General features: G+C 51.4%; 2 protein-coding genes and 1 long non-coding RNA gene across 10 annotated transcripts in view; 1 reads left to right on the top strand and 2 right to left on the bottom strand.

Annotated features, from left to right (window-relative positions):
• Positions 1-5,313: 5,313 nt before the first annotated feature.
• Positions 5,314-7,938, bottom strand: LOC123355951. 6 transcript variants are annotated; one of them, XR_006575248.1, is made up of 4 exons: positions 7,820-7,938; positions 7,096-7,251; positions 6,505-6,662; positions 5,314-6,264 (listed from the first exon to the last, which is right to left on the bottom strand). It is a non-coding gene; the product is annotated as an uncharacterized LOC123355951 (long non-coding RNA). The 6 variants fall into 6 exon arrangements; XR_006575246.1 differs by having other exon boundaries at positions 7,778-7,938; XR_006575247.1 differs by having other exon boundaries at positions 7,755-7,938.
• A 28-nt stretch (positions 7,939-7,966) lies between these two features.
• RPL36 (ribosomal protein L36) lies at positions 7,967-13,106 on the top strand. Of its 3 annotated transcripts, none has more exons than XM_044998830.1 (4): positions 7,967-8,080; positions 8,389-8,483; positions 11,643-11,777; positions 12,975-13,106. In XM_044998830.1, exons 2-4 carry the CDS (start codon positions 8,391-8,393, stop codon positions 13,062-13,064), a joined length of 318 nt encoding a protein of 105 aa, XP_044854765.1. In that variant the 5' UTR covers positions 7,967-8,080; positions 8,389-8,390; the 3' UTR covers positions 13,065-13,106. The 3 variants fall into 3 exon arrangements, with proteins under 3 accessions (XP_044854765.1, XP_044854767.1, XP_044854766.1); XM_044998832.1 differs by lacking the exon at positions 7,967-8,080 and adding an exon at positions 8,100-8,123; XM_044998831.1 differs by lacking the exon at positions 7,967-8,080 and adding an exon at positions 8,127-8,165.
• Positions 13,107-14,277: 1,171 nt separating this feature from the next.
• Positions 14,278-20,394, bottom strand: part of LONP1 (lon peptidase 1, mitochondrial) — a 53,859-nt gene continuing 47,742 nt past the window's right edge. The window contains exons 17-18 of the mRNA XM_044998829.1: positions 16,103-16,267; positions 14,278-14,642 (exon numbers count right to left, since the gene is read on the bottom strand). Coding sequence (XP_044854764.1) covers positions 14,478-14,642; positions 16,103-16,267 — 330 coding nt within the window. The 3' untranslated portion in view covers positions 14,278-14,477. The remainder of the gene's footprint in view (positions 14,643-16,102; positions 16,268-20,394) is intronic.

Raw genomic sequence — 20,394 nt, forward strand, 5'->3', positions numbered from 1 at the left:
GGGGCCATTTAGGGAACTGGGGTAAAAATCTGTCTGGGGATTGGTCCTGCTTTGAGCAGGGGGTTGGACTAGATGACCTTATGAGGTCCCTTCCAACCGTAATCTTCTATGATTCCTCGGCTTTCGTCCTCTAGCACCCCTACTCTACTTGCGCTACATTGATGACATCTTCATCATCTGGACTGATGGGATGGAGGTCCTTGAGGAACTCCACCAGGATTTCAACAATTTCCACCCTACCATCAACCTCAGCCTGGACCAGTCCACATAAGAGATCCACTTCCTAGACACTACAGTACAAATAAGCGATGGTCACATAAACACCACCCTATATCGGAAACCTACTGACCGCTATACTTACCTACATGCATCCAGGATACATCATACGATCCACTGACTACGGCCAACCCATAAGATGCTCCAGTCCCTCAGACAGAGACAAACACCTGCAGGATCTCTATCAAGCATTCTAAAACTACAATACTCTGTCCACATATCTTGTTAAGGGACACCATCATAGGCTCTAATCACATCAGCCACACCATCAGGGGCTCATTCACCTGCACATCTACCAATGAGATATAGGCCATCATGTGCCAGCAATGCCCCTCTGCCATGTACACTGGCCAAACCGGACAGTCGCTATGCAAAAGAATAAATTGACACAAATCAGAGCACTTCAGTCTCCCTGGACACTCAATAACAGACTTAAAAGTGGCCATTCTTCAACCAAAAAAACTTCAACAACAGACTTCAATGAGAAACTGCAGAACTTTGCAAACTTGACACCATCAAATTAAGCCTGAATAAAGGCTGGGAGTGGCTGGGTCACTACAAAAAATAGTATCAGAGGGGTAGCCGTGTTAGTGGATCCGACGAAGTGGGTATTCACCCACAAAAGCTCATGCTTCAATACGTCTGTTAGTCTATAAGGTGCCACAGGACTCTCTGCTGATTTTACAAAAAATAATTTTCCCTCTGTTGATACTCACACCTTCTTGTCAACTGTTGGGAATGGGCCACATCCACCCTAATTGAATTGGCCTCGTTAGCACTGATCCCCTCCCCCCCAACCCCAACTTGCAGACGTCAGCCTGGGCTGTCTCCAGTCAGACTCTGGGACAGGAACACAGGGAATTTCCCTTAAAGAGCAGTGCTCCTTTCCCAGTTACATTGTGTAAGATTCTGCCAGCTACTCCAGGGAGTAGGACCAGCCTGCTCAGTTAGGGCTCAATCCCGTGAGATGCTCAGGTCCTCCAAACCGACTGTGACCAAGGAAAGTGGAGGAAATCAGCTCCTTCCAGGATAAGCTCCATAGGAGCATTTGAACCTGTCAGTGCCTGGTCCTCTGCTCCAGCTCCTGGGGACACAAATGCCTAGGCTGGCTGCTGCCGTGGCTGCTTATTTGGGGAGCTGGTTAGATGAAAGTTGACACACTCCTCCCTGATGGTCCCACCAGTTCTGCTCCTTTCCCCACTGCCCCAGCAGTCTCGGGGGGGGGGGGGGGCATCAGCAAGGGAGGCAGTGATCCCACTTGTCTGGTGCTCCCGGGGCTGGATATTCTCTGTGGCCTTGCAACAGCCAGGCTCCAGATGGCTCAAACTCCAGTGTTGCCAACAATGTTAGAAATACCAGGCTCTGGCTCCTCTTTTCTCCTGAGCCAAGCATCTTTCGAGCCCAGCTGAATGTTTGGCCTCTAGATGAAGTGACTGCAGTGGGAGGACTAGCAGGAATGTGTGTGTCCCGCTCTGCCCAGCTGCCCAGGGTTCAGCTCCCTGTCTGCGGCTGGCCCTCAGGCAGGGGACTGAAATCCATTCTAACATAAAAACCTAGGGAAAGTTTGAGTCCCAGTATTTCCTGTAGGTGTCGGCTCCTTTAAGGTGTCCCCAACTGAGGTCAGTTGGGGCCCAGACCATCTGGCACAGATCGTTGCAAGCCAGCCTCTTCCTAGCCACCTCAACAGTGGTCAGGCACCATCCCAGGGGAAAGCGGTGGAGGCAGGTCGAATGAGCGGAGCAGTTCAGTCATCTCAGCCTCATAGAGACTGTCTTAATGCCGGGTGCTGCCTGAGGTTCCCATGGGATATTGCAGGATGTGGGCACCCCAGGCCCATCATTGAGGCTGACCGTCCCTTGGGCGACACAGGAAGTGCTTGATTAAGCTGGCCGAGCAGCTCCCATGCTGGGATTGGAAGAACACAGTTTGGCTTTCCACATGGCTTTTCTCTGGGCACAGCAGAGGCTGCTGCTGGCCCTGAGGCTAAGTTGGCATGAAGGAGGCTTTTCATCCTGACCCAGGCGATGAAAGGTTGCAGACTGGCTCCCTCAGATGGGGGGCAGGTCTTCATGAGCTGTGCCACCTAGTCACCCCAAAAGATCAGCTGTTGTGCTGCTGCCCAGCTTCCCAGAGAGATTCTTGCTCTTGCACAGGGCCATCCTGTACTGCTCCAGGCTCACTGAGTGACTGATGCTGCTGACGTAGCAGATGATGTGCTTCGTCTGCTTGTGCAGCTCCATGCCCATGAAGGGCTTTCTCAGCCACCTCGAAAACACTGGACATGGGCCTGCTAGCTCCCGCAGCTGGCCCTGAATCCTGAGGCGCATGCCTGCTAGGCCCATGTTGCAGGGTGCAGAGGGCAGACTGTAGGGCTCAGGCTGTGGGTCTTGCAGCTCTGTGAAGCAGTGTGGGCCAGGGTGCTTCTGCTGGGGCACAGGGGCTGCCACCGGCCGGGCTGCCAGTAGGCCACCTCCTCCCTGCAGGGCACCTACTGCTGTGTGGTCCCTGGGCTTCCTGCAGGCTGGCACAGGGACCCGGCCTCCCTGTTGGGCCTCTCCACAGAGGTTCTTGTAGGGCAGGAGTGGGCAGGGGCGACCTAGGGGGTGGGGGTGTGTGCTGCCCAAGAGGCACAGGGAGATGGGGTCTGGCTTGGAGCCAGCCATGGGCAGGGGACACCACTCGCAAACTGGGCCTGGCCTCCCCTGGAGCCTGTTCTGCAGCTGCTCTACCTCTTGAGGGCTCCGCTCTTGGCTGCTCAATGCTGGTGGTCAGTGGGCTGGGCAGAATGCTGTGCTAGCCCTGCATGCTGTGTGCACACTGCAGGGGCCTGGACGTGCCCCTGTGCTACATGGAGAGACCTTTGTCCAGGCCAGGCAGCCCTTGGCAGCCCCAGGGGAGGGCAGGGCGAAGCTCACTCTGGGCCTGAGCTGCACAGAGGAGCCTCCTGGCCCAGGATGAACGACTTGCTTTCCCAGGCTCCAGAGCCTGAGCACCCGCCCCAGCCCAGCATCAAACTCGCTAGCCAGCAGTTTGCACCAACCCCAGCAGGGAGTATGCCAGGGCTGCCAAAGGCTGTGGTACCTCAGGCTGCTTCCCATGACTTCTGGCAGTGAAGCAGGGCCTACCAAGGGCTTAGATCCCTAGGGAGTCTTGGCTTGCCAGAGCAGAGCGCTGCATGGGAGGTGCTGCAGCACCGGGAGTGGACAGGTGGAGCTCCCTCCAGCTCAGGGAGCAGTCCTCCCCTTCTTCCCCTTCAGCCTTCCTCCTGCAGCAGGCTCTGGTGCCTCTCCTAGGTGGACCCCCCAGCAGAGTCCTATTCCACCTGCTCCACCATAGAGCTCTGGCTAAGTTGCATTAACCTAGGTGATGTTTCTTGTATCCATGAAGCACCCACAGTGCACAAGGCGCAGGCCATGCTGGAAGACTCAGACCTGCCCCGAAGAGTTGATGTGCACACACTGATCCCAGTGCTAGTGTAGTAATGGCTCTGCCTGTCCCCTGTTTGGAGCGGGGACTGGCTTTTATTATGTATATGTACAGCACCTCGTACAATGGGACCTCAACTGGGGGTGCTAGGTCCTACCGCAGTTCACATCATAAATACATTTTTAACCCCAGGTGCTATGCTAATACAAATCCCAGTTTGACAGGCATACGCCTAACCCAAGACTGGGGATTTTAGCTGAACCCATGTTCCTCTTCTTTCTCCATTCTTTTTCTGCTCTTCATTACCTGCACCCATGATGCTGCATCTAGACTGAGGCCCTGAGAGGGCAATCAGAGCCATGTGAGAAGATCCTGGGCCCAGCTCCACCTAACGCCCAAATTTAGGCTTTGCTGTGACCAGACTCATGCTCAGCTGCCCCCCCCCACACCCCTGTAAGCACTTAAACATTCAGGGTCAAGCACCCCCCCGGGGACTCAGGAATTCAGTGCCTCTGCTCTCCTCACTTTGATGCAAGGGAAGACTGGGATAATGTGGCCCTCCCTAGGTGTGAGGGATCCCTGCAGTTTGGTGTCTGTTTCAGTTGGGTCTCCCAGACGTAAAAGGATCTTTGAGAGGCTAAGTCTCTCCTAGAAAGCACCAGCCTGCAGGGCTCATTAGTGATTTCTTATTTTTTATAGCCTGTCTTCCACTGTCACCTAAAGGGGTGATGCCCTTTGTCATGTTCCTGTACCAGATATGAATGGGCTGCAGAGCTTTCTCATACACATCCGCTGCATTCATCATCAGCAAGGCTACAATTATGTCACGGAGGTCAGGGTGTCCCTAGCCTCTGTTTGTCAGAGAGTGGAGATGGAAGGCAGGAGAGAGATCACTTGATCATTACCTGTTAGGTTCACTCCCTCTGGGGCACCTGGCACTGGCCACTGGCAGTAGACAGGATACTGGGCTGGATGGACCTTTGGTCTGACCCGGTATGGCCATTCTTATGTTCTTGTTCTTAATCTGTGACTTCCAGAGACCTCTGTGACATTTTCTGCCACGGGGCTGGAGCTCCCAGCCCGCTCCCGCACAGCGCCTGGCCCCACCCTGGTGGAGGAACTCTGCAGCTCTCAGCCGCAGCAGGGGACTCCCCTGCAGCTGCCCAGCTGCAGCGGGTCCCTGCAGCTTTGAGACGCTACATCGGGTGAGGGGACCCTGTAGCAGCCCAGCTGACACAGGTGGCAGGGAACTTCCCAGAGCTGCTCAGCCACTGCACGGGGGAGTTGGGGGCCAGAGCTCCCACTCACTGCAGCAGCAGGGGACCCTGGAGCCCCAGCAGCAGTGGGTGCTGAACCCACCTCCCCATTTTGTCAGGGATATTTTTAGTGAAAGTCTAAAGGTGGGGGGAACTTCTGTGAATTTTTGTTTATTGCCCGTAACCTGTCCATGTTTTTACTAAAACTATCCATGACAAAAATCTTACCCCTAATAATCAGATCCTTTAATGCTCTGACAGGTATAGCTGAGGTTAGCTTAACTAAGGTACGTATCAAGTATTGGGGGTAGCCGTGTTAGTCTGTAGCCTCAAAAACAACAAGGAGTCCGGTGGGCACCTTAAAGACTAACAGATTTATTTGGGCATAAGCTTTCGTGGGTAAAAAACCTCACTTCTTCAGGTATGTATGTTACACACAGTGCCACCTACTGGCTGAACAGTACAATAAATTTAGCACTGCATTACATCACCTATAAATTCTACATTCCTACCACTTACAATATTTACACTTTCACTATCTTTGAAATTCAATATGTATCAGTCTGTTGACTGTCTCTGAATCATACTGGTTTCTAATTACATGACCTGAACATGTAACAACTTGTTCATCTGGCTGTCCATTAGTTGCAACGACTGGCTGTAGCTGGTTTGGAATCCGAGTCATCTTGTTCTGCACCTACCATCTGTAGAGTTTGCTCTCTTGATTATTCTTTCTGAGGAATACACTGTAAATGTCGATGGTTTCTGTTGAACTCTCCACTGTCAGCCTCAGTTACATATGATCTGGGTGCTGAATTCTTTGTCTTTAGGAGTTTATCCATCCTTTTTCTCCATCCAATTTGACATGAACATGGTTTCCAAGTTCTAGAGCTGGCAGTTGTCTGAGTCATGTCTGTTGTAAAAATGTTCATAACATCTTTTTGCCTTTGTATCTGATTTAGCTACTCTCTTCATGTCTGGCCACCTTGGAGATTGGAAAAAAAAAATCTAAGTTGGAACAGTAGTTCTGAGTTGTCTCTCCAACAGGAGTTGTGCTGGACTGTATCTAGTCGCTGCTACTGGTGTTGATCTGTAGCTCAGAAGAACAAGGAATGGATCTTGCTGCTGTAGGGTTTTCTTGGCTGTCTGTACAGCTCTTTCAGCCTCTCCATCACTAGCGGATAATGGTGGCTCCTAGTGTCCCTACGCCTCTGACTGCCAGATGCTGGGAATGGACAGCAGGGAATAGATCACTTGATAATTGCCCTGTTCTGTTCATTCCCCTTAAAGCATCTGGTACTGGTGCCTGTTGGAAGACAGGATATTGGAGTTGGACCACCTGTCAGACCTAATATGGCCATTCTTATGTAATATGATCAAATTATATTTTGTTCAGAATTACTTAAATTCTGCTGCAATGAATTGTGGTCTGTTGTCCATCACTAGTTATTCTGGAATACAGAAGTGAGCAAAAGTGCATTCCAGTTTACTCATAACATTGTGACATGTTATGTTTTTCAAGTATATTATTATTATTTCTATGTACCTGGAAAAATAGCTCATGATGACCAGGTAATGATGTCTTCTGAATCTGCATAAATCTGCAGCTAGTCTCTTCCAAGGTCGCTCCGGTAGGGGTGTTGGTAAACTGTATGGTTCAGCATTGTTCATCTTGAACACTGCATGCAGTTCTGGTTGCCCCATCTCAAAAAAGATATATTAGAATTGGAAAAGGTGAAGAGAAAGGCAAAGAAAATGATTAGGGATATAGAACAGCTTCCTTATGAGGAGAGATTAAAAAGACCAGGTGTTGAGTTTAGAACAGTGATGACTAAGGAGGGATATGAGAGAGGAGGAGGTGCTGTAGTTTTATGCAGAAGAATGCACTCACCACAGGGCCAGCGGAAGCTTCCTAAAAGTGTGGGGGGTAGCCTGCCCCCTGAGGCCCTGCCCCCACACCACTCCTTCCCTCGAGGCCTTGCCCCCGCATCACTGTTCTCCCCGAGGCCCCGCCCCCACACTGCCCCTTCTCCCCGAGGCCCCACCCTCATGCTGCCCCTTCCCTGAGGCCCTGCTCCTGGGCCGCCTCTTCCCCATGAAACTCTGCCCCCCCCACTTGCTCTTCTTGGCCTCTCACCCGCTCATGGCTGACCTCCCCTGTTCTGGTGCCCCTAGTTCACTGGAATGCTTCTGTTTGTACCCATAAATTGTTATTTAGAGAGACACGGATTTTCTTGAGGTTCAGTTCAGCTTCCTCCTTGCTAGAAGGCAGTTGTCTGTAGTTTTCCTGTTCCTGGTTAAAACAAAAAAGAGTTCATTGCTGCCCCTGTCTATGAGTGATTACACGTGTTCCTCACCACACAAATACAACTGCTGTGGAGAACGGGAACAGGGACGTGTTATTTACCCATTCACAACACAGACACAAGGGTCACCAGATGACAGGCCCAGGCAGCCCGGTCTGGCTTCACGCAGGGCAGGGGCGTTCTGAACGCAGCACGTTCCTGGCCCATTGGCCCATCGATGGCCCCTAGCCAAGGGGTCAGGGCCCCACGTTCCGGGGATCCCTAGCCTGTGACTGCCCGAAGCGGGCAGTGGAGGAGAGGAGGGGGGGCCTGTGGGCAGCCGGGGCACGGGTCAGACCCAGCGTGGCTGGGGGGGAGGGAAGCCTGCCCAGGGCTCCCCCCCCCCGGGCCCGGGGCTCCAGGAGCGGCTCCGCTGGGCTGACCCGGCAGCAGGTGGGAACCATCGGAACGGGGGGGCGGGGGGGAACAGGAGCCTCTATAAGAAAAAGACCCAAAATCGGGACATCTGGTCACCCGCGGCTCAGGCCGCCGGCCCGGTTCTCTCCGAGCCCCGACCTGGGAGGCCCCTGGTTGCAGGGGCGCGCGGCTGCGGGAACAGACCCGCCGCCCTGCGACCCGGGCCAGGCGGCTCTGTGCCGCCAGCAGCTCGACTCTATGGTCACAGAGCGAGGTAGAGAGAGCCCCTGAGCAGCCCCTCCCCCCCGCGCTGTCTCCCTCTCCTCAGCACAGGAGGACCGGAAGGAGAGGTTGCTATCCCAGAGATCCGCGCGGCCTCACTCCTTCTCCTTCCGGTGTGGCGCGTTCGGCTTGGGGCAGGTGAAGTCGGGACTGGCCGGTCGGGAGAATCCGCGTCCATCCTGTGCGGGGAGGCGCTGGGGGGCCCCTCGGTGGGAGGGTCGAGGTGTGGGGAGCTGGGGCCGGGGAAAGGGGGGCGGCTCGGGGGGGCTGGCGTGGGGGGAAGCTGGAGGGGGCGGCTCGGGGGGGGAAGCTGGAGAGGGGGCGGTTCGGGGGAGCTGGAGGGGGGGCGGCGCTGGGGAAGTTGGGCCGGGGATCCGGAGATTGGCTGGGGGCAGGGGGCTATGCCGGGCGCAGCCGGGGCTGACTCGCTGCCGCTCTCCCCACAGACATGGCGATCCGCTACCCCATGGCCGTCGGGCTCAGTAAGGGCCACAAGGTGACGAAGAACGTGTCGAAGCCCCGGCAGTGCCGCCGCAGAGGGGTGAGTGAGTGGCGGGCCGGGCGGCCTGGAGCCCGTGGCCTGACCTAGCACTACTGCGGCCGCGGACTGTCTGAGCCGCCTGGGATGCTGTGCTCATGGCTAGCCACGTGCCTGACTGCTAGAGCTGAGCTGGGCAGGACTGAACCCTTTGGAGGTAGCTGGGCCAGGCTTCCAGGGGAGCGACCATGGCCGGTGCGTGGGAAGCACAGGCTGGCTGTAGACTTTCTGCAGGGTGATGTTTGGTGGGGGGCTATGCCAGGGCCAAGAAGCCCCAGACAGTGACTTGCAGCTGTTGAGACAGGCAGGAAGTTACTATTTGCCCTGAGCAGTCGCTGCACAGACCCATGCAGGTTTAATACATGGAGGCCTTAATACATGGAAGGCCTGACTCAGTTGGCAATGCAGAGCTCTACTGGCTAAGTCCTGGTAAGTTCTGCTGATCATTGTCCTTGTAGCAGAGCCCCCATTGGCGCATGGCTTTAGAATGGGAGGGTTTGTGTGAATTCTGAAATGTGTGGCTGACTTTAAACAAGTCAGTGCATGTTCTTTGCCATTCCATCGTGGGTTATTTGTCTGGTGTCTAAGGTATGCTAAGCACATGACAAAACAAATGGAGGCAAGATACCTGCCCTGCTCTTTTCCATAAAACAGTAGATGGGAGGAGACTGTAGTGAGATAGGGTGTAATATAGAATCGTAGGACTGGAAGGGTCTATAAAATCATGACTGGTGTGGAGAAAGTAAATAAGGAAGTGTTATTCCGGAAAGAACTAGATAAGTTCATGGAGGACAGGTCCATCAATGACTATTAGCCAGGATGGGCAGGGATGGTGTCCCCCTAGCCTCTGTCTGCCAGAAGCTGGGAATGGGTGATGGGATGGATCACTTGATGATTACCTGTTCTGTTCATTCCCTCTGAAGCATCTGGCACTGGCCACTGTCAGAAGACAGGATATTGGGCTAGATGTAATAATTGGAGATGTACCAATCTCCTAGAACTGGAAGGGACCTCAAAAGGTCATCGAGTCCAGCCCCCTGTCTTCACTAGCAGGACCAATTTTTGCCCCAGATCCTTAAGTGGCCCCCTCAAGGATTGAACTCACAACCCTGGGTTTAGCAGGCCAATGCTCAAACCACTGAGCTATCCCTCCCCCCATTATTCCATTGGTCTGACTCAGTGTGGCCCCTTTTATGTTCTCGTGCGACCTTAGCAGCCACCTGTGTCCTGCTTTTCTTAGCCAGGGGAAGGGGGCATACACAATTTACACTTAAATCCAGTTTGTTAATCTGGATTAACCTGTGCTTTTTTTTTTTTAATTCTTGTCGCACCTACAATGCATGAGGACTGCCTAGTTAACAGGCCTTTGCTTACGTACATGGCATCCTTCTCAAACCTTGCGTCTTACACTTGATTTGTTCCTGCATCTGGCTCTGTTCTAATTTGCCAGATGTATCTGAAATGTCATCTTGTTGCAGCTGAATTTTGAACAATTTCCCAAGGAGATCCTGTTTTCCTTTAGAAGCTGGAGTATCCTAGCTTGAATGTGCAGTATCTGTGGAGGGAGGACTAGCCAGCTGGCTCTATGTGTGCAGATGACTGAAATTCAAGTGGCAGTTTGTTGGGTTGGTAAAGTTCAGGTATTTGCCATGTCAGGCAAGAATGCATAGTGTAGAGCCCAGGGGCTTACAAGTGACATGGAAATTACAGAGTAAAACCTGGGCAGTCTCCTGGGGTCTGCCTAGAGCTGCTGGTAAACAGTTACCGTATTGTCCCGAGTATAGGCCGCACTTTTTCCCCCTAATTTAACTCTTTAAATTGGGGGTGCGGCCTATAATCAGGAACTTGGAAAAAAAAATAATAAAAATACTTCAAATCCCAGCCGCGGCCGGGAATCAGAGCACTCTGGGCTGCCCGCTGCGGCGGGGAGCCCAGAGCGCTTTCAATCCCAGCTGCGGCGGGGAGCCCAGAGCGCTTTAAATCCCAGCCGCGGCGGGGAATCAGAGCGCTCTGGGCTGCCCGCCGCGGCGGGGAGCCCAGAGCCCTTCAAATCCCAGCCGCGGCGGGGACTCAGAGGGCGGGGAGCCCAGAGCCTTTTAAATCCCAGCCGCGGCCGGGACTCAGAGGGCTCTGGGCTGCCCACCACGGTGGGGAGCCCAGAGCCTTTTAAATCCCAGAGCGGCAAAGCAGGGGAAAAAAAACAGTGCGGCTAGAGCAGGGGGGTGGGGGGGGCACGAAAAACTGCGCGGCTGAAACTGCAAAGTGGGGGGGGAGAAACAACAACAAAAAAACTTGGTGCAGCAGGAGCAGTAAGGCGGCGGCAGGGAACAAAAACGGTGCAGCTGAAGTGGGAAAGCAGGTGTAAAAAAAAAAAACCGGCAGCACGGCCAGAGCGGTAAAGCGGGAGGGAGAAAAGAAAAAAAACACGGCTGGAGCGGCAAAGGAGGGGAAGAGGGGGAAAACAGCACGGCTGGCAAAGCAGGGGAAAAAACAAAACAAAAAACCCTACAGGGCGGCCAGACCCAGGGTGCAGGGGGACTCCCTGTTCTACAGAGTGGATGCCTGGTCTAGTTCGGGGGAGGGAGAGGGAGGCGGCCAGGGGGAGCGGGGGGAGAGAGAGAAGGGGGGCGGCCAGCACTTCAGCGGGGAGCTCACCCCACGGCCCCAATTGCCGTGCTGTCTTCCGGGAGGGCTCCGCGCTGCTCCGGTCGTCAGGGAGGGAAGGACGCGGGCTGCCCTGTGGAATTTGCTGCAGGGCGCTCCCCTCCTCCGCACCCTATAGGGCAGCCAGAGCAGCAAACAAAACAAAAAAAAAAAGCAGTCGTTCTACTAATGTGTATATTTTCTTTGTTAAAAAAGTTAAAAATTTATTTTTTAAAAAATAGCACCACACTTTAAGGGTGCGGCTTATAATCAGGAGCGGCCTATACTCGGAACAATACGGTAAGTCCTTCTTTCCAAACTGAGTGCAAGTCTTGCTGGGTATATGAAGGATGCTTCAGGTGTGTCACTAGTACCAGAATCACTGCAGTTCTGGCTCTTCAACAGATTCCAGTTGCATGCAACATATGGCCCAACCACTAACTTAGCAAGGCTTTAGGCAAATAACATTTTCCCTAGCCTCTTACATGCTGCTCACACTGAACCATTGTTTCTCTGCAGCGCCTGACCAAACACACTAAGTTTGTGCGAGACATGATCAGAGAGGTCTGTGGCTTTGCCCCCTATGAGAAACGTGCTATGGAATTGCTGAAAGTTTCCAAGGACAAACGTGCTCTGAAGTTCATAAAGAAAAGGGTAAGTGAATTTAACATCTTTGGGTAGGTCTACACTTAAGAGTTTTTGCGCTGTAAGTTTCACTGGTGATAGGGAACTGGTGAAAGTAAAGCACTGATTTGTGTACTCATTCAATTCCTCAGGTGTCAGTATGTTTACACTACCAGTATTTCAACCCCGATGAGAGCAGTGGTGTAGTGCAGCTCCCTTGATAGGTCTTGTGGGAGGGTGGGGTGAGTGGAAAGCATTCTGGGTCCCTGCACAGTGCCTCGTGCTGCCCTGCTTCATGTCTCAGGAGCCCTGTTACTTCCTTTTTTCTTTTCTGGCATTTTTTTAAACCCTCCTGCTGTCTGGCAAGGGGAAAGGGAGCTTCAAACTTCCTGGGGCTTACAGGGGGAGGGGTGGATGTCCATTTACCTGGTGTCAGAGCAGCAGTGATGCTGGCCAGAGTGGTCGCTTTTGGAAATGGGATATTCTACGGAGGCCTAAAGGTGTTTACACTGGTAGAATGTCTCTTCACTTTCAAAACAGCGCAAAAACAGTGGTAAGAGCTGTATGCCTCTTGTGAAGGTGGTTTTCTTTTTGCAGTGAAACTTGAGTTTCATGGCAAAAAGTCATTAACAAGTGTAGACGCTCCTGTGATTTTGGTGAAAAAAGGGACCTTTTGCGCTTTAAATGGTAAGTGTAAACATCGCCTTACTTCAGAGGGAGTCCAGCTTTGCTAGTTCCTCTCCCCCCTCACCAGGTCAGAGGATCCCACCCTATAGCAGACTTGGCTCTGCCCTTATTCAGTGCTTTGAGCAATCAGGAGCCTGGTGGAGGCATGGTATAGGAGAGCAGTAACAGCCATGCCTCTCCTAAGTTTAGCTCAGTGGTGGAGAGACTGTAGAGGCTCTCCCTTGAAGCGGAGGCCCTGAAGGGTGATCCAGAACTTGCTTTGCAAAGCTGATGGGAGTGAGACTGAGCTGGATTCATCCAGCTAATCCAGTGACTTGGACCCACAGGAAGTAAAACTCAAAATTGCTCTGAGCATGCAACAGCTACTGGGATTTGGGTGGGGAGAGGAGCTGGCTGGGGTTGTTCCATCAAACTGAAGGAGCCCCTGTTCAAGCTGTGAACATGCATTTCCTTTGTCTCCCAAAACAGCCTGGCCCATGTTAGACACAGCATTTCATGCTGATGCTGTAACTGCTCACTGCTGCTTTCTTTCATACACAGGTTGGTACTCACATTCGGGCCAAGCGAAAACGTGAAGAGCTCAGCAATGTTCTGGCAGCCATGAGGAAGGCTGCTGCCAAGAAGGATTAAGCTGCAAAAACTCTTGTAACTCATTAAAGTGTGTTCAGAGAATCCAGCAGTTTGGTGGTGTTACTAGCAACTTGACAACTGGAGACCACTTGCTGGGGGGAAATGGACAATGCTGAAATACCTTCAAGAGTAACAAAGGGTTAAACTTGGCCTGTCTCTTGCTTTACATTTGAGAGACAAGGTGGGTGAGGTAACATCTTTTATTAGACTAATTTTTTGGATCTAGACCTGAAAGAGGTGTGAAAGCTTGTCTCTCACCAAGAGAAGTCAGTCCAATAAAATATTACCTCACACACCTTTTCTCTCTGCTGGGACCAACATGGCTAGAACAGTGTAAAATGTTACATTTGTCTGGTTGAAGAACCAATGTGTCATTATCCTAGACAGGTGAGTGGCATACCAGGGTGAGGAAGGGGTAGTGAGGTTGTATGTTCAATGCTTCTCAACTTTGTTTCTTAAGGCATACCTGTGCAAGTGTCTGTAGAGCGTCTTGTCCTTAACTAAAGGGGCAGGCTTGTCAAACTGACCTTAGGGGGAGGGCTGAATTACTCCTAACCCCCATGTCCCCTTGAAATATTAGAGTTGCATTAGCAAGAGTCAACTGTGTGTCTCATCCATCTGCTGTGGAACTCTCTTGAAGTAGTAGATGCATGTGAGCCACTTAACCAACTCCAGGCTTGGAAAACAGCACCAGAGACAGGAGTGCAGTGGCTTGTCCTCCAAGACAAGGAACTCCTGCTGAGTCCCAGCTGCCTTTGTTCAGGGCAAGCTGGGACCTATATTCACCAGCCCTTTAATTAAGAATGACAGCTGTAAGTCTCAGTAGGTTTTGGGGAGGGCTCTTCCCATAGAAAGCAGGAGCTAGGGTTGGCTGCTTTCAAAGAATCACTTCAGCTCTAGGGCACAGGTGATTAGCGTAAAGGACTCATCTGCATCAAGCTAAAAAAAGGGCTGCAGCTACCATCTAGGATGAAGTGAAAAGCAAAGCCAGGATCTAGCCCTGTTACTCTTTACAGAGCTTTCTCTAAGCTGCCATAACCCCTTGACTATGTACATGCCTATTTCAGTGGAGAATAAACTGCTACCATTATTCCTAGCTTCATAGGGAAACTTGGGATTCAGACTGATGTATAAGTGATTAAAAACCATCTTCAGTAGATGAGGCAGGACAGGTTAGCTCCATGGCTAGTGCAATGAAAGTCCCAGACCCACATCTTACTAGAAATATTTTAATCAGGTCATAATTCAAATCTGTAAACCTAAGTGGGAAATGCCAAGGCAGTAGTAAATTAAGCCATAATCAATTTCAGTGGCTGCGCAGCAGCAATATTTATGCTCCAGAACATCTTGCTTTTGGGGTAGTGTAGAGCAGTCAGGGACAGACCCCTTCTCAGTACAAACGGTTCATGTCAGTCATCCTCCAGGGGTATCAAGTTCTGGAAACACTATGTCAAATATTTTGTTGTAGTGCTCAACAAAATGCACTTCTAGTCCTTCTGTAATGAAGTCAGCAAGGTCATAGTAATCCTTCTTGTTCTCTGATGGGAGAATTATACAGGTAACACCAGCTCGCTTGGCCTAGGAAGGAAAGAACACAGTTATAGGAAGTGTATTTAGCAAAGGAAAATCTGTGTAACATGTCTTTGGCTAGAAGAAGTAGGTGGCCTTCATTTCGCATAGTCCTGGATTTTACAGATTAAGGCCTCTACCTTAATCTTTGTCACTATCCAAACATTTTCCTCCACATTAAGAGATGCCAGGGACAATTGAAATGGACAGTATCTAAGGCTGCCGTGTTTGGTTTTAGCCAGGAGAAACTTTAGCAGACCTGAAGTAAAAAAAATAAATTTTTTTTTTGCTTGGGTAGTTTAGACAAGGTCTACCTAGTCTGCAGGATTTTAAAACCTTGCTCTAAACAAGGTCAGGTTGTACAGTTTAGAAACAGTGCACTGGTTGGCAAGGGTTAAGCAGGCTACACTTTGCCCGCTATCAGTAGAAGTTACCAATACTTCCTTACAATGCAAACGTACAATAGGCCCCTCAATCTTCCAGAAGCCATTCAAGCTAGATAATCTTCCATTACCAGTCTCCCTCTACCCTCCTATTCCTGGGCAAAAACCAAATGCTGCCACCATGCAAAATCGGGTGGGCAAACTACGGCCCATCGGATTGCCACCCCTGTGGTGCTATGGGCCCCACGTCCCTTGCAGGTGGGGGCAGAGGGCTCTGCATTGCCCTTGCCCGCAGGCACCATCCCCGGCAGCTCCCATGGGCTGGGAACGGAACCGCGGCCGGGGGAGTACCCACAGGCAAGGGAAGCGTGCAGAGCCCCCTGTTCCCTAGGGGCACGGGGCCAGAGCAGGCAGAGAGCCTGCCGCATGCTGTTGCCACCCTGGAGCCTCTCCAGGTAAGCAGCTCTGGGCCAGAGCCTGAACCCCTGCCACACCCCTCCTGCACCTCAACCTCCTGGCCATAAGCCCCATCACACGCCCTTGCCCTGAGCCCGTTCCTGCACACCACACCCCCTCCCACACCCTGCACTCTCTCCTGCACCCCAACCCTACAGTCATGGCCCTGCACACAATTTCCCCACCCAGATGGGGCCTTGGGCCAAAAAGTTTGCCCACCCCGGTGCTAGATAACAGCACAGGGACAGCGTTGGTGCCAATAAAAGCTGACCTTGTGGCCACAGGCAAGATCTCCATGCTCACACTGCCTGTTTGCAGTGTTGTTGGAGCCATGATAGTCCCAGCCTATTAGAGAGGCAAGGTGGATGAGGGAATATCGTTTACTGGGCCAACTTCTTTTGGGGAAAGAGACAGCCCTGAAGAAGAGCTCAGTGTAGCTCGAAAGCTTGTCTCTTTCCCTAACAGAAGTTGGTCCCATAAAAGGTTTTCCCTACCCCACCTTGTCTTCACTGTTAACACCCAGGAGTAAGTGGTCCAGCACTACAGTGCCACCAATCATAGCAAGCACTCTAGGGCCATCCCCATTGTCATGCACCAGCAGATGATCATAAACAAGGGGAAAGTGCTTACTGCAATAGTCTTCTCCTTGATTCCACCAACAGGAAGAATCTTTCCAGTTAATGACACCTCACCAGTCATGGCCATGTTTTGCCTCACTGGACGATTCATGGCCAATGACAGTAAGGCCGTTACTATGGTACATCCTGCGCTTGGTCCATCCTTTGGAGTTGCTCCCTGGAGAGAGAAAAAGCCACATTGGGACAGTCATTCAAACCAAATCAGAGCTTGTGTGAAATACTGATTACCATCATGATGCTACACAGATCTGCAGCAGAGCCCACTCCCACACCTTTGTCATCACCAGCTTAGTATGGCCAGGGGAATAGAAGCCCAGTTCCAGACTTCAGTAGGTCTCCAAATTTGCTGTCTGATGTTGCAACATTTGATTTACTGCAAGGATGTTTGGCTGAAATGTCACTGGTTGAATCTTGGATGTAGCCCTGCTCAAACATTACAATTGTCGACACAGCTCTAATATTAGCTTCAGTTCTCTCAGCCTGTGGTTTTCTACCTGTGGTCAATGGACCCGGGGGGGGGGGGGGGGATATCTTAGATTTCCAAAGGGATCATCCACCTCCATTTAAAATTTAGAGGTCCACAAATGAAAAAAGGTTGAAAATCTCTGTGCTAAGCCATAGGACACTAGGATCAAAGATACCACAGATTCTGGATGCACTTACAGTCTAGAAACTCAAAGAGATGTAAGCACCTCCTGAAGCACTTTCTTGTATCCTACATGACATGCCTAAACACCCGTTTTCCCACTCACCCTGCTCAGGAGGTGGGGATAGGCCAGGTCAGGGGCTTTACAACCTGTGTGACTACTTACCAGAGAGGGAATAAAGAAGAGCCTTGCGATTGCAAGGCTAGTCCTCAATAGCATTTAGCAGAGGTACAGTGCCAGGAGAGAGAAAGTTACTGTAACTCTGGTTCTTCCAAATGTGTATTCCAAGTAGGCATGCGTGCATGCCAGTGACTTTTGCCTAGCAGTACCTGTAGAGGGGCAGCACTCAGACCTCATGTCTAGTCCCTCCGTTATGGAGTTGCCCCGACCCCCATGTTCCTTCGCACCAGGGAAGACTCCAGTGCAAAAGGGATGAAGGGTGGGTTATGGAATACACATCTGCATCACATCTCAAAGAACCACAGTTACAGTAAGTAACCATTGCTGCTTTGAGGAGATGCAGACACGTATTCCAAGTAGCTGACTCATGAGCAGTTCCCTTGTAGAAGTGGGGCTCAGTGTCTATCAGACTAACCATCGCAGGACCAATCTTCCACAGTAGCATCCACTCTGGAAGATGCAGTGACAGCATACTGGTCCGTAAAACGTACCTATGGATGACCATGTGGCCGCCCTGCAAATGTATAATATGGAAATATCATTAAGGAAGGCTACTGATGTTGCCTGTGCTCTTGTTGAATGGGCCCATATCTGCTGAGGAGATGTTGCCAATGCTATCTCATACACAGTCCTGATACAAGATGTTATCCCTCTAGAGAGATGGTCTGTGCAGAGAACACATGTCCCTTCATGTGTTCTGCATAGGATATGCACAGGTGAGGTGAAGCATGAAACAGTTCAGTCCTGTTCAGATAAAAGGCTAGACACCATCTAACATATGGAGGCGCTGCTCCGCTGTTTAGAAATGTGGCTTAGGGAAGAAAACAGGCAAATATACAGCCTTGTTCAGATGAAACTGGGAGACCACTTTGGGTGTGGCCAAAGCATTACCTTACTCCTGGATCAGAGGGATAGCCGTGTTAGTCTGGATCTGTAAAAGCAGCAAAGAATCCTGTGGCACCTTATAGACTAACAGACATTTCACAGCATGAGCTTTCGTGGGTGAATACCCACTTCTTCAGATGCAAGTCCTGGAGAACTGTGTGTAAGGAGGCCATACCATCAGGGCCTGGCAAGGGTGGGCTATCAAGAATGTAGTTTTCTGAGATGAGGGGCAGTGGACAGGAAGCAGGAGGCTCAAATGGAGACCCCCATCAGAGCTGTTAAAACCATGTCCAGGCCCCACCCTTGCATCCGACGAAGTGGGTATTCACCCACGAAAGCTCATGCTGCGAAATGTCTGTTAGTCTATAAGGTGCCACAGGATTCTTTGCTGCTTTTACAGATCCAGACTAACATGGCTACCCCTCTGATACAAGGGGACAGGCTCTCGGACCAGAGGATGTAGGTGAAGAAATCCTTTCAGAAATTTCATCACCATAGCGTCGGAGAACTCTGATTTCCCTTGGATAGGGGGATGAAACGCGGATATTGCTGCCCAGTTCCAAGCCTGATTTCTGAAGGTGCAGCAGATACTCTAAGATGTCCTGGATGGAAGTCCCTATCGGACAGATTCTGCATCACACCAAAAACCTCTTCCACTTCACTAAATAGGCCATCCTAGTTAAAGACTTCCTGCTGTTAAGTAGGACCTGTTGGATAGCCTCTGAACAATGCTCTTCCTCCTCGTTCAGCCATGCCAGAAGGTGAACGGAGCTGATCACCAGATGTAGCTGTGGTCTGTGTGAGGTCATCGGGATGGAGAGGAAGTGGCAGGGAGGCTGGACTGACAGAGCAAGGAGATCTGAGAACCAGCACTGTCTCAGTCATGCCGGGACAACTGGGATGAGTCTGGCTTGATCCGCCTTAAGCTTGGCGATGACCTGGGGAATGACTGGAATAGGAATATAGCAGTCGACTGTCAGCTACAGTGGAAGGTGTTGGAGAGGGAGCCTGGGCTGAGTCCCGGCCCAATAGCAGAACAGGCAACACTTCCAGTTTTCCCTTGCCGCAAATAGGTCTATTGTGGGGATGCCCCATATTGTGAAAATAATCTGAAGGATACAAACCTTCAGGGGCCATTTGTGGTTCAGGGAGAAGATCCTTCTGAGATGGTTCTGCACCCCTGGTAAGTGGACAGCTACTGGGGTGATGTCCTCTTCAATGCAGAACTGCCACAGGTTGATTGCCTCTAGGCAGAGTGACCTGGAGTGGGCTCCCCTTGTTCACATAGTACACCGTGGTGGTATTGTCAGTGAGTATGTGAACCACTGAATGCCTGATACGGTCCTGGAAGGCACAACATATGTTGTGGATGGCCTGGAGCTCTAACACAATGATATGGAGTGAGGCTTCCTTTACCAGACACAGGCCCTGCACCCTCAACAAGTCCAAATGTGCCGCCAAACCCAGAAAGGAAGAGTTGGTAACCTCCAACTTGATTGGCACACTTGATTGGGACTCCTTGGCACACACTGGGTGGGTGGGGACTCCCACCAACCAAGGACTCCAGAACTGGTGGAGGAAGGCGAATCAACCTTTACAGAGAATGCAAGGCAGAGGGGTAAGCTGTTCTGAGTCACATCTGAAGAGGGAGAAAGTGCAACCTGGCAAACTGGACCACCTGGGTGCAAGTGGACATGTGACCCAACAGGCTCAGACACACGTGGACTGTCATATGGAAGGCTGAGATTGCAGACTGAGGTACACCTGTTGAATTGCCTACGAGTGGTCAGTCAGCAGGTTGGGGGTAGGGCTGGGTTGCTTCAAGGCTAGAAGAAGGGGTTCAGGAAAGATTTCTTTCACGATGCAGTCCCCATCAAGTATGGGCTGTAACTGATGATATTCTGTATGGGTTCAAGTGGGGGTGGTAAGTGGTAAGTGGTGTGCAGTCAGTGGGTTTTTTTTCCTGTACTGAAGCAAGTTTTCTCAGGTATTTGGGTGTCCTTGTGCGACACTCTCCTCAGAACAACCAGACCCATGAACCACCATGTTATCTCTCTGACTTAGCAAGAGAGCTTTACTGGAGCCTCGACTGTGAGACAGCTCCCAGCCACACCAGTCTGTCTGCCTCACCAGCCAGCTCCTCAAGACTGCCAGCACAAATCTTGCCTTGCATTCAGTGAACTGCAGTCCCCGAGTTCCCCAGGCCCATCTCTCTGCTGAGTCTAGTCCCTCTCACTGGACACTCACAGGTGTTAAGTTCACTGCCTCCAAAGAGACTGTGCACACCTTGTCCCTGGGTTAAATCTGGCAGTTTGCAAGCAGAACTCAGGATCTGAGAATAGCACAAGTATCTTCTCTCTCAAGCACGGTCCATTACCATTACCATAGTATCTGTGCGCCTCATGCTATCTTCACAGCCTGCCTTGGAGGTAGGAAGTGCTATTATCCCCACAGTGCAGATTGGGAGCGAGACACAGGGTAACACTAATGGTACATCTACATAGCCTGTGAATCATAGAATCTCAGGGTTGGAAGGGACCTCAGGAGGTCATCTAGTCCAACCCCCTGCTCA

The sequence above is a fragment of the Mauremys mutica genome, chromosome 24 (assembly GCF_020497125.1).
Source record: "Mauremys mutica isolate MM-2020 ecotype Southern chromosome 24, ASM2049712v1, whole genome shotgun sequence".
NCBI lineage: Eukaryota > Metazoa > Chordata > Testudines > Geoemydidae > Mauremys > Mauremys mutica.